Raw genomic sequence first — 16,212 nt, 5'->3', positions numbered from 1 at the left:
TTATTTTGGAATTTGATTTTGAACTCTTTTAGAGTATATCTTGAATTAAACACTAATTTATTGTACTGTAAAGTGCTTGAGTGGAATTTTAAGGAATAAACAACTATTCTGACTTGAGAACAATTACTGTCTTTAACAACATACTTTACTGCCTGGTTCAGAAATAGCACCATCTCGGATCGCAAGACCCTGCTGCGGATAGTGAGGTCAGCTGAGAAGATCATTGGGGTCTCTGTTCCTGCCATCATGGACATTTATACTACACACTGCATCTGCAAAGGAAACAGCATTATGAAGGACCCCATGCACCCCTCATACAATCTCTTCTCCCTCCTGCTATCTGGGAAAAGGCTCCGAAGCATTCGGGCTCTCACGACCAGACTATGTAACAATTTCTTCGCCCAAGCTATCAGACTCCTCAATACCCGAAGCCTGGACTGACACCTTGCCCTACTGTCCTGTTTATTATTTATTGTAATGCCTGCACTGTTTTTGTGCACTTTATGCAGTCCAGTGTAGGTCTGTAGTCTGGTGTAGCTTTCTCTGTGTTTTATTACGTATTTCAGTCTAGTTTTTTGTACTGTGTCATGTAACACCATGGTCCTGAAAAACATTGTCTCATTTTTACTATGCACTGTACCAGCAGTTATGGTCGAAATGACAATAAAAGTTGACTTATCCTGAAAGAAATGAAGTATTTATTGCAGCCTTTTGCTTTCACAGAGCAGAAATCAAACTTCTGGACAAACTCCACTGGTCAGTAGGATATTGACCTAGTGAGTTCTCTAGTATTTGGTGTTTCTTGCTCCAGGTATCACCATCTGCTGTGCTTTTAGCCTCTTTTAACTTTCTAGATTCCTTATTTAAGTACGTAGGTTTCTGTTGGTCAGTATTGAATACTGCAAAGTGTTTGTGTCATAAGAACACTGCACAAAAATAAATTGCATAAGCTACCTAAGCTGCTGTTATGAAAGATATCAGCATAGTTCTTAGAAATTGGCTTCTCAAAAGCCAGTGTTCACTGTAACTAAATACTTCGTGGCTCAAAATTGAACTACTGATTGTGCACTTGCTATTTCATAACCTAATGGTTAAGAAACTGCAAGTGGTGATGTTTTAACAGTAATATTAGCAAACAACTTAGACAATAAGGCATTAAGACATGGAAGCAGAGTTAGGTAATTTGGCCCACCACATCTGTTTTGCCATTTGATCGTGACAGATATATTATCCCTCTCAACCCCATTCTCCTGCCATCTCCCCATAACCCTTGACACCCTTACTAATCAAGAACCTATCAACCTCCACTTTAAATATACCCAATGACTTGGCTTCCACAGTCATCTGTGGCAACGAATTCCACAGCATCACCACTTTCTAGCTAAAGAATGTCCTCCTCATCTCTGTTCTAAAGTATTGTCTTTCTATTCTGAGGCGGTACCCTCTTTAATTATACTAAACGTTCCTGCTATTGGAAACCCCTCTCCACATCCACTCCACCTATCGAGGCCTTTCAATATCAGTAGGTTTCAATGGGATATCCCCTCATTCTTCTAAATTCCAGCAAGAACAGGCACAGGGCCAACAAATCAATCTCATGTTAATTCTTTCATAGAATAATTCTCAAATATTTCTCAAAAATATCCTTTTGCACCCCCTCCAATGCCAGCATATCCTTTGAAATGCAACCCACAACTGCTCACTTGTACATAAGTATAATTTTAATTTCAAAATGACTTGTCTGAAATTATTCTAAACTGATTGGCACTTATTTGGCCTTTCATAAGGTCTATTAGACAGAAAATTCAAGTTGTAGAACATTTACAGTAAAATGCTTGTCACAATTATTTCCGTCTTTTTAAAATTAAGTTTTAAAAGTGTGCAATTATTGTTTACATCTTGCCAATGGTGACCAGCTCCTTTCCCTGTGATTTTTCACCTGTCCCTCCAAAGGAACATGCCACCAAATTACAAAGTGCGGACTTCATTTTGGGGGATATAATTGCATGGGAAACTTGAACGGTGAAGATGATCATTATGCATCCGTCATTTTGTGCCATTCTCGGTCCATATTTAAATATGCAATTGTTTTTAAATTATCAATTTAACACCTTTTTTTGTTTCAATCCTGTTTTTCAGGTACATTTTGAACAATTTAAAGAGGCATTGATCTTTATTTTGTCGACTACTATTGAAGGGAATTTCTCAGGGGATGACAGTTATCAAGAACTAGGTAAGTGGATAAAAAGATGACAAGAAAACTACATCAAACACATCTTCAACACGTGGACTTTGTTCCAGGCTTACAGAATTTCATATGCAGTGTTGTCAGAATGAAATCATCTTAGTGCAACATTTGCAGTGTGTTACCTTCCACAAGGTCGAGTATTGGGAAGATCAAAACAGAATATATTTTTGTTGATAAACAGAGCGTATTAGCCTTTTAGTTACTTACATCACCTGAGCACCTACTCTGAGTGCGAGCAAGTATATTTTATTTGGAAACATAAATTAACAACACATTGCAATCAACGCGCGGTTTGTTTGAAAAGGACACACAGCCTGCACCATAACATGTTCACATTCTGCTAACACTGGGTCTCTGATTAACGCGGATGATTCCTTCATTATAAATAGCTCTTCTGATGCAGAGTGATTAAAGGAATTGCTGCCCAAGTATGACTTCAAGCTAGGAGAGAGTGGAACTGTAACTGCTGCTGTTAGTTACTTTATTCTGTGTGTATTTGAAGGCTTAAATGCTGCTCAGCTTGAGAATTTCAGTAATTTATTATATGGAATCAAAGGATCCACATTACCCCAAAAGAAATTTGTGAGGGGGGGATTTGGTGGGCAAGTTTTACCACACAGAGAGGGTGGAAGAGGCAGGTACAATTACAATGCTTAAAAGGTGTTTGGACAGGTACTTAGATGGGGAAGGTGTTGAGGGACATGAGCCAAATGCGGGCAGATCAAATTAGATTAGATAATTAATTTAATCATCTTGTTTGGCAGAGACAAACTGGACCTAAGGGTCTGTTTCCATGCTGTGTGAGACTGTGAACCTATTTAAACTCTAGCAGATAAAACCTAGTTTGTTCAATCCTCCTTCATAAAACAGTCTGTCCATTCCAATTAAGCCATATCTAAATTGCTTCCAAAACAAAAATAGCCTTTCTTAAATAAAGATACCAATATCCTGTATTACTCGTGCCCTGTGTAATTATTCAACTCTGCTGCAATAAACAATAACATTCTGCTATCTCTCACAGTTACTTTCTGTGTCTGCATGCCAGACTTTGTGCATGGTATGCTAGAGTAACTAAATCCCTCCACAACTCAGAGCTCTGCAATCTCTCACTTACAAAATATACTATTTTCACTTCTCCTGCCAAAATAGAAAATTTTACACTTCAGCATATATTCCATTTGCCTAATCTGTGCCTGCTCATGTTTCCTATGTCGCTTTCCAGTCTCCCTACATCACCTTAACAACTTGCTTAACCTACCTATCGTTGTCATCAGCAAATGTAGCAGCTACATCTTGGTGCCTTCATCCAAATAATACACTGTATTTTATAAATTATACAAACCAAGGGCTCCAGCAGTCACCCCACTGTCACGCCACTTATTATGACTTCTCGTGGTAGTTTTCATTCTGTATTTCAGCCACTTTATTTTACAACCTGCCAAAATATTTCCAATTTTCAACACTATTCTACTGAGAAGCATTAATTTTTATAACCTCAAACCCATAAATCTTGGCTGTATGCTTTCCATTTTTGTAATCTTCTTCTAAAATGGGATAGCTGAACAGTGAACAAATCCATGGGGCACCTTGGATGAGCCGTCTATGTAATCAGTGCTGTCCTGCAGTGTTACTTAAATGATCCCCCCCCCCCCCCCCAGGTATCATCAGTAGCAGCAAGCTCTGAAATAATTCATCCTGTCTATATGACCAGATTTCAATTTCTACTCCCTAATCAGTTTTATAAACATTCACATTGCTTTCTTTTATTATTACATTTTTATAGTTCCCTCTGATGTTGCAGTTTATAATCCTTCTCCCAGCCTGTGCTTATAGAGTACATGGTATTTTATTGCTTATATGCTTGGACTTCAAAATATTGAACGCAAACACGAAAAAATCTGCAGATGCTGGAAATTCAAGCAACACACACAAAATGCTGGTGGAACACAGCAGGCCAGGCAGCATCTATAGGGAGAAGTACAGTCAACGTTTCAGGTCGAGACCCTTCGTCAGGACTAACTGAAAGAAGAGATAGTAAGAGATTTGAAAGGGGGAGGGGGAAATCTGAAATGGTAGGGGAAGACAGGAGGGGGAGGAATGAAGCTAAGAGCTGGAAAGGTGATTGGCAAAAGGGATACACAGCTGGAGAAGGGAGAGAATCATGGGACGGGAGGCCTAGGGAGAAAGTAAGGGGGAGGGGAGCACCAGAGGGAGATGGAGAGCAGGCAAAGAGTGATTGTGAGAGGGAAAGAGAGAGAAAAAAGTGAGAGGAAAAAAAGGGGGAAAATAATAAATAAATAGATAGCTAAATAAATACATAGATAAATAAATAAGGGATGGGATAAAAAGGGGAGGAGGGGCATTAACAGAAGTTAGAGAAGTCAATGTTCATGCCATCAGGTTGGAGGCTACCCAGCCGGTATATAAGGTGTTGTCCCTCCAACCTGAGTGTGGCCTCATCTTGACGGTAGAGGAGGCCATGGATAGACATATCAGAATGGGAATGGGACGTGGAATTAAAATGTGTGGCCACTGGGAGATCCTGCTTTCTCTGGCAGAGTGTAGGTGTTCGGCTAAATGGTCTCCCAGTCTGCGTTGGGTCTCACCAATATATTGAAGGCTGTACCGGACGCAGTATATCACACTAGCAGACTCACAGGTGAAGTGTCGCCTCACCTGGAAGGACTGTCTGGGGCCCTGAATGGTGGTGAGGGAGGAAGTGTAAGGGCAGGTGTAGCACTTGTTCTGCTTACAAGGATAAGTGCCAGGAGGGAGATCGGTGGGAAGGGATGGGGGGACGAATGGATGTTTCGCTGAACACCTACGCTCTGTCTACCAGAGGAAGCAGGATCTCCCAGTGGCCACACATTTTAATTCCATGACCCATTCCCATTCCAATATGTCAATTCATGGCCTCCTCTACTATCAAGATGAAGCCACACGCAGGTTGGAGGAATAACACCTTATATTCCATCTGGGTAGTCTCCAACCTGATGGCCTGAACATTGATTACTCTAACTTCCGTTAATGCCCCTCCTCCCCTTCTTGCCCCATCCCTATTTTAATTTTTTTTTCTTTTCTCTCTCACAATCACTCCTTGCCTTTTCTCCATCTTCCTCTGGTGCTCCCCTCCCCCTTTCTTTCTTCCAAGCCTTCCGTCCCATGATCTTCCCCCTTCTCCAGCCTTGTATCCCTTTTGCCAATCAACTTCCCAGCTCTTAGCTTCATCCCTCCCCCTCCGTCTTCCCCTATCATTTTGGGTCTCCCCCTCCCCCTCCCCCTCCCACTTTCAAATCTCTTACTATCTCTTTTTTGTTAGTCCTGATGAAGGGTCTCGACCCAAAACGTCGACAGTGCTTCTCCCTATAGATGCGACAGAACCATTTTCTGCTTGTTCCTGATTCAGCCACTACTTGTATGCCATGGGCTTTAAAAGTTTCCCTTCATCTGAAGGAGGAATTAATGGATAATATTTATTGCCTCGTTCATTTCCCTTTTACCATGAATGAAACACTTTCCACTTTCTGGTGCTCAGAGTCTCTAGCCCAAGTCTTTCCAACACTTCTGTTCCAAATAAGAGAGCAAATTGTGATTTACACCAAGTTGGACAACTAGGGTCCCTTAAGGCTGGTGACCTGAACCATTAAATCTGTTTTTTCCTACACAGATGTTGCCTGGCTTGCTAAGTATTTTATCATTGAAGTTGTATTATACCAGTCAAAAATGCAATCGATACTCTGGCCATTGTAAGTCACTATTCCACTTTCAGATCACAGTTGCAGGTGACCCAAGACAACTGTACAAACGCTCCTCAAGCCATGCTGTCTTGGCTCTGGATGTACTATCTGTACACTCGCTCGTCATTATTTGCAGTTAACCGGGAGGTCAACCCAAGGCCCCATTTCAAATATTTTCAAACAAGTACTTCTCTAGACATGTGCTCAGTGAGGAGCCAGTCATTGTCTGTAATGAAAAATATACCCAGTTTCCAGACCACTTGTGTCAAGTGGTTCCCTGCAGTGCGCTACTCTATTAGAGAGCAGTCTTTGTTCTCACAGCTGCACCTAATGATTTCGAAACCCATCACCGTTTGTACCTATCAGTCTGTTCAATAGAAGTACTTTGTTAGCTGATATTGTAATATATAGCCATTTTATAGTGTTTACTGACACTTGTTAATGTTTTTGGAACATTAGAGACGTGTATTTGTTGACGGGGCATGTTTATTGGATGCAACAGAGATCCATGTTTTTTTTAAATTGAAGTTCACAAACCTATCCATTGCGGATTTGTTCCTTGGTTGTTATCTTGTTGCGTAGTCCTAGGCTGCTGTGAAAACTTTCATCTTTGGTTAAATTCAAGGGACTAGCATAATCAGTAAGTGGTCCTTCAAGTATATTTTGCAGGGCTTTTTCAGCTCTTTTGAACATTAAAGTATTTTCCTGCACTTAACCACTTGTATCCGGGAAACAAATTCCGTGATCCTTTGGTTCTGTTCGTGTTTCTCAAAGACTTTGTAAAAGTTTTGTTGGGGGGCTCTGCCAGTTCTTTCCTAACATAGAATTGTAGAAATGCACAATGCAGAAATAGACACCACTTTGTCCATGCTGGCCATAAATGCCTATGTGCACTAATCCTGTATGTGCGCATGTGGCCCAACAGTTCTCCAAGGAGACACAACAGATTGGAGATGCTGGAAATGTGGGCCAAGACACAAAGGGGCTGGAGAAACTCGGCAGGTCAGGCAGCAGGTGAAAATGGACAGCAGATGTTTCAGGTCAAGACCCTTCATCTGGACCGGGAGGTTAGAGGAAAGAGATGGAGTGAGAACTGGCAGGATCTACCAATCAGAGCTGGGGAGCACAGGAGAGAGCAAGCTCAGAGCTACTCCCCCAATCCAAAAAAATTCCAGCAGTTTACAATAAGACCATAAGATGTAGCAGCAGAATTAGGCTGTTTGGTCCATCGAGTCTACTCTGTCATTTCATCGTGGCTGTTTCAGTTTTCCTCTCAGCCCAATCTCCTGTCTTCTCACAGTATGCCTTCATGACCTCATAGATTGAGAATCTTTAAACCTCTGTCTTAAGTAAACATTCTCCTGGGTCCTGCATCTTGGGTGTAACTACCTCTCTACATATTCCTATCTATCACCCACTCAGCCTCCTGAATGATCCGGAATTCATCCAGTTCCAGCTTCAACTCCTTAACGTGGATTGTTAGAAACTGCATCTGGATGCACATCTCACAGCTGTAGTCACCAGATCCCCCGACCTTCTATCCCGCAAGAGGAACATTCCACTATCCTGCCTGGCATCTCTACTGCCCCAGCTGAGCAGGTATCAAGGAGGACAGAAAAAAAACTAGCCTGTTGCTTCTCTTCCCTTCCCTTTGCTTTCTCTTTACTGAAGCCTCGAAGAGCTGAAGATTCGAAATCACCACTCAGACGACAGCTGCTGTGCTTGCCCCGCCGCCTTTTAATTTGTTCTTGCTAATCAACACCAAATGCCAACTGGTTGCTGGTCAAAGCTCTTTTTCATTGCAGCAAGCCACCGCTGGCTTTTCTATTCGAGCAATAGAACTGAGTGAAACCCCCTCTTTCCAATGACGATTACATGAAAAGTAACAATATTCATGTAACTATATGCAGATTTCAGAATTTCATCAATAATCCACTTTTCTTTGTCCTATTTGAACTTTGTTTGTTATATCTCCGAGGGGTTTCCTCTAATTGCCTGAAACTGGAACCTTGCCTTCCTTTACCAGACAGACATTACCCCCATTCTCCCTGCAAATGAGTGGCCCTTCTGTTGTGACTCTGCTTATCTCATGATTGGCTGTCCTGCACTAAAGCTATATTACAATCTGTGTTTGTTTATCTCTGCTCCAGCTAACTATGTCCCATAATCTTATCACTTCCCTGATCTGTTTCTGCTCATGACCTTTAAACCACCTCCACTATTGACCAATTTTCGCATCATTCTTTTGTAATTTGTACGACTCCTAAGTTGACCATTTTACAAACTTTTCCAATGTTCCTATTATTCCAGAAGGTTTCTTTTCATTTCCTATATCTCCTATAGATTTAAGTGACTTGTCTGATACAATATCCCATACCCAACATGCTCTTCCTCCTTATCCTTGGTGAAGCCTATAATATCTTTCATGACTCCTGTCCCCTGCTCTACTCCCACAGACCTGATAAAGATCTGTCCAATATTTTATCATCTTGGCCTGGTGACATTACTGTTTTTAGTAACATTCTCCTTAAATTGTTTCCTTTTGAGTATTTAATTTTACCTGCAAGTGGAAATACTAAGTTTATTTATCATCTCCAATGATTTATCTAAATGTATGAGTTAAGTGATTTAATTGTTTCCCTATTCCCTTTAATGTTATGTATTAAAAAAAAGTAGCTTACTTTTGTCATTTTATTTATATTTCCTCTTACTCTTTCTAATCTTTGTTTACTTTTTACACATTTTGTACATTTACATCTGCATTATTCCTTTATATTTACTTTGGGTGCCTTACTTTCATCAGCTTCACCTTTGTCCATTTAAAGACTACCCTTATGAGCTGTCAGCATGTTCAGTGACTCATCCATTTCACACTTACATATTTCCCATTGTTAGCTAGTTGTTCAATCCTTCATAGAGATTGAGAGTGGCTTGAAGTAATTCTCCACTATTTTTAAGCGTGATCTATTTTGGCTCCCAACAAAGTCTAATTTAAATTGTCTAAATATTCCTTGCCGTTGAGTGACAGTGAAACTGGAAAGGGATAATTTTGTATCAAATTTGACTCAAGTAAAGTGGATTCCAGTTAATTGGGAGACATTGGGACCTGTACATTTTGGCTCAATTAAGCGGCTGTCCCGATTAGCCAAATTTTCATGGAAATAGTTGAAAAGGTATAGAAAACTGAGTACAATTTATGTACTTGAATCAAATCCAGAACAAGTTAACACACTATCATACTACAGTACTGTAAAACTGTACTAGTTCCCAATAGTTATCAACAGAGGAATTCGTCTGCCATGTTATTTTGATTGACTAAACATGAACAAATCAGCACAGGCATCATTGTAACATTAAAGATAATTGTCGATACCTTCAGATTTCTAATTTAGTTTCTAATTTGTTCAAGTAATTAAATTGCTTCATTTTTATTCCTAGATGGTTCTGGCATCTCCAAGCCTGAATGCTTGAAACATTGATCAAAAACAGTTCCAAACTGTCTTACTGCTTATTTCTCACAAACTTTCAATGACAAACATCACTGCTTAATTTTGAACACAAGCGCGCACACACACCTGACACTATTTGGAAATTGATCGCTCTAACTCTACCTAGAAACTGTTCTGCAACAGTCTCCTGTCCCGATTAAGTGGCACAGTGTTTGAAATAAACAAAGGGAATCCAGCTACTTTCTCAATTGATTTTTTTTTCTTTAAGAGTTGTCCCAAATAAATGGCTGCCCCAATTAACCGATAGCCCAACTAACCAGAATCTATTGTATTTGCAAGTGAGACCAATTACTGCTGAAGAGTTGTTTGTAACTCTTCAGTATTGGGCCTGTGACCAAATTATCAGATGAGACATGAATAACTCTACCCCACACCCCTTCAGGTCTAACAGAAATCGCACAAATAACCACAGGTGTCTTGCTTTGCTGTCTCTTTACCCCTGCATTTTGTAATCGCTTGAGATTAGGGCCTTCTGGGGCACACTATGTTAATCCTGCCAAATATTTGGATTATTATTTCACTTGTATTTTAAAATTCCTGAATTACCAGCATGTTACAGTATAAAATAAGTCGCTTGGTTTTAACTTCATAGTGCTTGTTAGCTGACTTAATGCAGTTTCTTGGTGGTACAGACAGCTTAACTCGGGTGCTTTGCCAGCTGTTGTCTGGCAATTAAACAATAACTTGTGGGAATGGCTATTAAAGCATACAGCCCATATACAGTTTATTTTTGGCTTTATTGCCTTCCTATAGCACTTAATCAAGAAGCGACAGTATGTCTTAGAGCAGGGTTTCCCAACCTGGAGTGCAAGGACCCCTTGCTTGATGGTAGTGGTCCATGGCATGAGAAAGGTTGGAACCCCTATCTTGAGCATTTGGTATGCTTTCTGACTTTGATCTTATTCATCACATATTTCTACTCTCAAGGGCCATTTAAGTACAGAGCCTTGCCCAACCGCTGACTTTGAAGTATTTATTCAAGGGTTTAACAATGCTGCTGTTCTTGTTACCCCAATCCGAGCACAAAGTGCTGCAGATGCTGAAATCTGAAATGAAACAAAGTTCTAGTCACTCAGCAGATCAGGGAGCATCTAGGGGGAGGGAAGAGAAGACCTAACTATTACTTATTATATGGCTTACTGGATATAACCTGAGTCCCCTTGTAATCTTCTGGAATTTAAATAGGAAAATAAATGTACTTTCTAACAGAGGTTTTAGATTAAATTGCAAATTAGAATGACTAGTTAATTTGAAAGCACTAAAATAAAACATTTTGGATTACCTTTATAGAACTATATTTGTTCCCTCCCTTTGAGTACCAGTGAAAGTACTATTGACAGTAAAAGAAGTACCATTTGACTAAGTGTCAACTTCCAGTAATTTGATAACCCCGCTCTCTGGAAAGTGGCCTGCAGCAATGGGATTTTCTATCTCAACGAGACATCATGTTTTCTATCTTCCTCTTCCACTTTAGATCTAAGAAGGTGTTCTGAAACTGATGTCAGACTTAACTGCAATTGAAATGTATGAAAGGTCACTAATATTTTGGCTTTTTTTTATTATTTGTCCCATTCTAATTTCATTTATGTTGGCTTATGTAAAATCAATAGTGAGATCCAATGTAGATTAGTGGACCGCTTTGTCGAGCACCTCCACTCAGTCCACCACAACAGGCAGGTTTTCCCGCTAGTCCCATCCCGATTCTGACATACTGGTACATCGCCTCCCCTCCTGCCATGATGAGGTCACTCTCAAGTTGGAGGAACAGCACTTCGTATTCCTTCTGGGTAGCCTCAACCCTGAAGATATGAATATCAATTTCTGGAACTTCTAATAATTTCTCCCCTCTCCCCCTCTCAGTTTTTCCATTCCCATTGTGGCTCCATTTTTCTAATTACCTACCCATCACTTTCATCTGGTGCTCATCCTTCCCTTTCTCCCATGGTCCACTCTCCTCTCCTGTCAGATTCCTCCTTCAGCCTGTTCTATCTATCACCTTTTGGCTACTTTCTCTGTGTCCCCTCCTTCACCCACCCACCTTCCCCCTCACCTGGTTTCACACATCTCCTGCCACTTGTATTCCTTCCCTTCCCCCCCCATCTTATTCTGATTTCTTCCCCCGTCCTTTTCCGATGAAGAGTCTTAGCCCAAAATGTTGACGCTTTATTCCCCCCCATACCTGTCTGACCTGCTGACTGCTTCCAGCATTTTGTCTGTGTTGCTGGATTTCCAACATCTGCAGAATCTTTTGTGTTTACAGAAGTAACTTCATTTTACTTGTAGTATTTCAGTATTTTATTTATACCTCATCGATGTTTATGCAAGCCATAAATGTTTTCCTCCCTCTTCCTCTTTTTTTAGGAAGCTACATTTTTGTAGCATGTTAGATCATATCATCTTCCTTCCTGTGTGCAATCATGTCTTCCATGGAACATTTTTAATAAGTATCAGTATGAGACAGTTTATGATATTGCACCCATTCCACTTCTATCTCCACACATTATGTCCATCAGAAATTTTTACTGGGAATCAATTGTCCGACCAGAGCTGTGTATCTCCCTTAAACAATCAAGCCAGCAGGTAAGCCATACAAAAGCATTGCGCACCACGAAGATGCTAGATCTTACTTAGGGCAACACAGAAGAAGATCATTTGCCCCAAGCCCAAGTGGACTCCCATCTGAGCAGAGAAACATAGAAAATAGGTGCAGGAGTAGGCCATTCGGCCCTTCAAGCCTGCACCGCCATTCGGTATGATCATGGCTGACCATCCAACTCAGAACCCTGTACCTGCTTTCTCTCCATACCCCCTGATCCCTTTAGCCACAAGGGCCATATCTAACTTCCTCTTAAATATAGCCAATGAACTGGCCTCTACTGTTTCCTGTGGCAGAGAATTCCACAGATTCACCACTCTCTGTGTGAAGAAGTTTTTCCTCATCTCGGTCCTAAAAGGCTTCTCCTTTATCCTTAAACTGTGACCCCTCGTTCTGGACTTCCCCAACATCGGAAACAATTTTCCTGCATCTAACCTGTCCCAATCCCTTTAGAATTTTATACATTTCAATAAGATCCCCCCTCAGTCTTCTAAATTCCATTGAGTATAAGCCTAGTTGATCCAGTCTTTCTTCATATGAAAGTCCTGCCATCCCAGGAGTCAATCTGGTGAACCTTCTTTGTACTCCCTCTATGGCAAGAATGTCTTTCCTCAGATTAGTGGACCAAAACTTCACAGAATACTCTAGGTGCAGTCTCACCAAGGCCTTGTACAACTGCAGTAGAACCTCCCTGCTCCTGTACTCAAATCCTTTTGCTATGAATGCTAACATACCATTTGCCTTTTTCACCGCCTGCTGTACCTGCATGCCCACCTTCAATGACCGGTGTACAATGACACCCAGGTCTCGTTGCATCTTCCCTTTTCCTAATCGACCACCGTTCAGATAATAATCTGTTTTCCTGTTCTTGCAACCAAAGTGGATAACCTCACATTTATCCACATTAAATTGCATCTGCCATGAATTTGCCCATTCGCCTAACCTATCCAAGTCACCCTGCATCCTCTTAGCATCCTCCTCACAGCTAACACCACCGCCCAGCTTCATGTCATCCACAAACTTGGAGATGCTGCATTTAATTCCCTCGTCTAAATCATTAATATATATTGTAAGCAACTGGGGTCCCAGAACTGTGCCTTGCGGTACCCCACTAGTCACTGCCTGCCATTCTGAAAAGGTCCCATTTACTCCCACTCTTTGCTTTCTGTCTGCCAACCAATTCTCTATCCACATCAATACCATACCCCCAATACCGTGTGCTTTAAGTGTGTACACTAATCTCCTGTGTGGGACCTTGTCAAAAGCCTTTTGAAAATCTAAATATACCATATCCACTGGCTCTCCCCTATCCACTCTACTAGATACATCTTCAAAAAATTCTATAAGATTCGTCAGACATGATTTTCCTTTCACAAATCCATGCTGACTTTGTCCGATGATTTCACCTCTTTCCAAACGTGCTGTTATCACATCTTTGATAACCGACTCCAGCATTTTCCCCACCACCGATGTCAGACTAACCGGTTTATAATTCCCCGGTTTCTCTCTCCCTCCTTTTTTTAAAAAGTGGGGTTACATTAGCCACCCTCCAATCCTCAGGAACTAATCCAGAATCTAAGGAGTTTTGAAAAATTATCACTAATGCATCCACTACTTCTTGGGCTACTTCTTTAAGCATTCTGGGATGCAGACCATCTGGCCCTGGGGATTTATCTGCCTTTAATCCCTTCAATTTACCTAACACCACTTCCCTACTAACATGTATTTCCCTCAGTTCCTCCATCTCACTAGACCCTCGGTCCCTTACTATTTCCGGAAGATTATTTATGTTCTCCTTAGTGAAGACGGAACCAAAGTAGTTATTCAATTGGTCTGCCATGTCTTTGTTCCCTATGATCAATTCACCTGTTTCTGACTGTAAAGGACCTACATTTGTCTTGACCAATCTTTTTCTTTTCAAGTATCTATAAAAGCTTTTACAGTCAGTTTTTATGTTCCCTGCCAGCTTTCTCTCATAATCTTTTTTCCCTTTCCTAATTAAGCCCTTTGTCCTCCTCTGCTGGTCTCTGAATTTCTCCTAGTCCTCAGGTGTGCCGCTTTTTTTTTTTGCTAATTTGTATGTTTCTTCTTTGGACTTGATACTATCCCTAATTTCCCTTGTCAGCCACGGGTGCACTACCTTCCCTGGTTTATTCTTTTGCCAAACTGGGATGAACAATTGTTGTAGTTCATCCATGCGATCTTTAAATGCTTGCCATTGCATATCCACCGTCAACCCTTTAAGTATCATTTGCCAGTCTATCTTAGCTAATTCACATCTCATACCTTCAAAGTTACCCTTCTTTAATTCAGAACCTTTGTTTCTGAATTAATTATGTCACTCTCCATCTTAATGAAGAATTCTGCCATATTATGGTCACTCTTACCCAAGGGGCCTCGCACAACAAGATTGCTAACTAACCCTTCCTCATTGCTCAATACCCAATCTAGAATGGCCTGCTCTCTAGTTGGTTCCTCGACATGTTGGTTCAGAAAACCATCTCGCATACATTCCAAGAAATCCTCTTCCTCAGCACCCTTACCAATTTGGTTCACCCAATCTATATGTAGATTGAAGTCACCCATTATAACTACTGTTCCTTTATTGCACGCATTTCTAATTTCCTGGTTAATGCCATCCCCAACCTCACTACTACTGTTAGGTGGCCTGTACACAACTCCCACCAGCGTTTTCTGCCCCTTAGTGTTATGCAGCTCTACCCATATCGATTCCACATCCTCCAGGCTAATGTCCTTCCTTTCTATTGCGTTAATCTCCTCTCTAACCAACAATGCTACCCCACCTCCTTTTCTTTCCTGTCTATCCCTCCTGAATATTGAATATCCCTGGATGTTGAGCTCCCATCCTTGGTCACCCTGGAGCCATGTCTCTGTGATCCCAACTATATCATATTCATTAATAACTATCTGCACATTCAGTTCATCCACCTTGTTACGAATGCTCCTTGCATTGACACACAAAGCCTTCAGGCTTGTTTTTACAACACTCTTAGCCCTTATACAATTATGTTGAAAAGTGGCCCTTTTTGCTTTTTGCCCTGGGTTTGCCTGTCTGCCACTTTTACTTTTCACCTTACTACTTTTTGCTTCTACCCTAATTTTATACCCCTCTGTCTCTCTGCACTTGTTCCCATCCCCCTGCCACATTAGTTTAAATCCTCCTGAACAGCAGTAGCAAACGCTCCCCCTAGGACATTGGTTCCAGTCCAGCCCAGGTGCAGACCGTCCTGTTTATACCGGTCCCACCTCCCCCAGAACTCGTTCCATTGCCCCAGCAATTTGAATCCCTCCCCCTTGCACCATTTTTCAAGCCACGTATTTATTGGAAATATCCTCCTATTTCTACTCTGACTAGCACGTGGCACTGGTAGTAATCCAGAGATTATTACCTTTGTGGTCCTACTTTTTAGTTTATCTCCTAACTCCCTAAATTCACCCTGTAGGACCTCATCCCATTTTTTACCTATATCGTTGGTACCTATGTGCACCACGACCACTGGCTGTTCACTCTCCCATTCCAGAATGTCCTGCAGCCGCTCAGAGACATCCTTGACCCTTGCACCAGGGAGGCAACATACCATCCTGGAGTCTGGTTTGCGGCCGCAGAAATGCCTATCTATTCCCCTTACAATCGAATCCCCTATCACGATAGCTCTCCCACTCCTTTTCCTTCCCTCCTGTGCCGCAGAGCCACCCATGGTGCAATGAACTCGGCTGCTGCTGCCTTCCCCTGATGAGACATCTCCCCCAACAGTATCCAAAACAGTATATCTATTTCGGAGGGAAATTACCTCAGGGGACTCCTGCACTACCTGCCTACTGCTACGCTGTCTAGTGGCCACCCCTTCCCTTTCTGCCTGTGTAGCCTTTACCTGCGGTGTGACCAACTCACTGAACGTGCTATTCACGACTTTCTCAGCATCGCGGATGCTCCAGTATGAATCCAGTCGCAGCTCCAGACGCTCAATGCGGTCTGCCAGAAGCTGCAGCTGGACACACTTCCTGCACACATAGTCGTCAGGGTCCTGTTCTCTCCTCTGCCGCTGTAAGTTAGTCACCCAAAGGTACATCGACATTATCTTATCAAACTCTTGAACGAAA

At 41.6% G+C, this 16,212-nt stretch overlaps 1 protein-coding gene across 5 annotated transcripts in view; it reads left to right on the top strand.

Annotated features, from left to right (window-relative positions):
• nin (ninein (GSK3B interacting protein)) overlaps positions 1-16,212 on the top strand; it is a 149,149-nt gene that overhangs the window by 37,727 nt on the left and 95,210 nt on the right. For all 5 annotated transcript variants that reach the window (XR_012098225.1, XM_073039827.1, XM_073039825.1 and 2 more), the window contains exon 3: positions 2,140-2,233. Coding sequence is in view for 4 of the 5 variants with exons in the window: in XM_073039827.1 (XP_072895928.1) it covers positions 2,140-2,233 (94 nt within the window). In the remaining variant the exon portion in view is untranslated. The remainder of the gene's footprint in view (positions 1-2,139; positions 2,234-16,212) is intronic.

This window comes from Hemitrygon akajei, chromosome 3 (genome assembly GCF_048418815.1).
Source record: "Hemitrygon akajei chromosome 3, sHemAka1.3, whole genome shotgun sequence".
Lineage (NCBI taxonomy): Eukaryota > Metazoa > Chordata > Chondrichthyes > Myliobatiformes > Dasyatidae > Hemitrygon > Hemitrygon akajei.
This window is presented reverse-complemented; position numbering and strand designations above follow the sequence as displayed.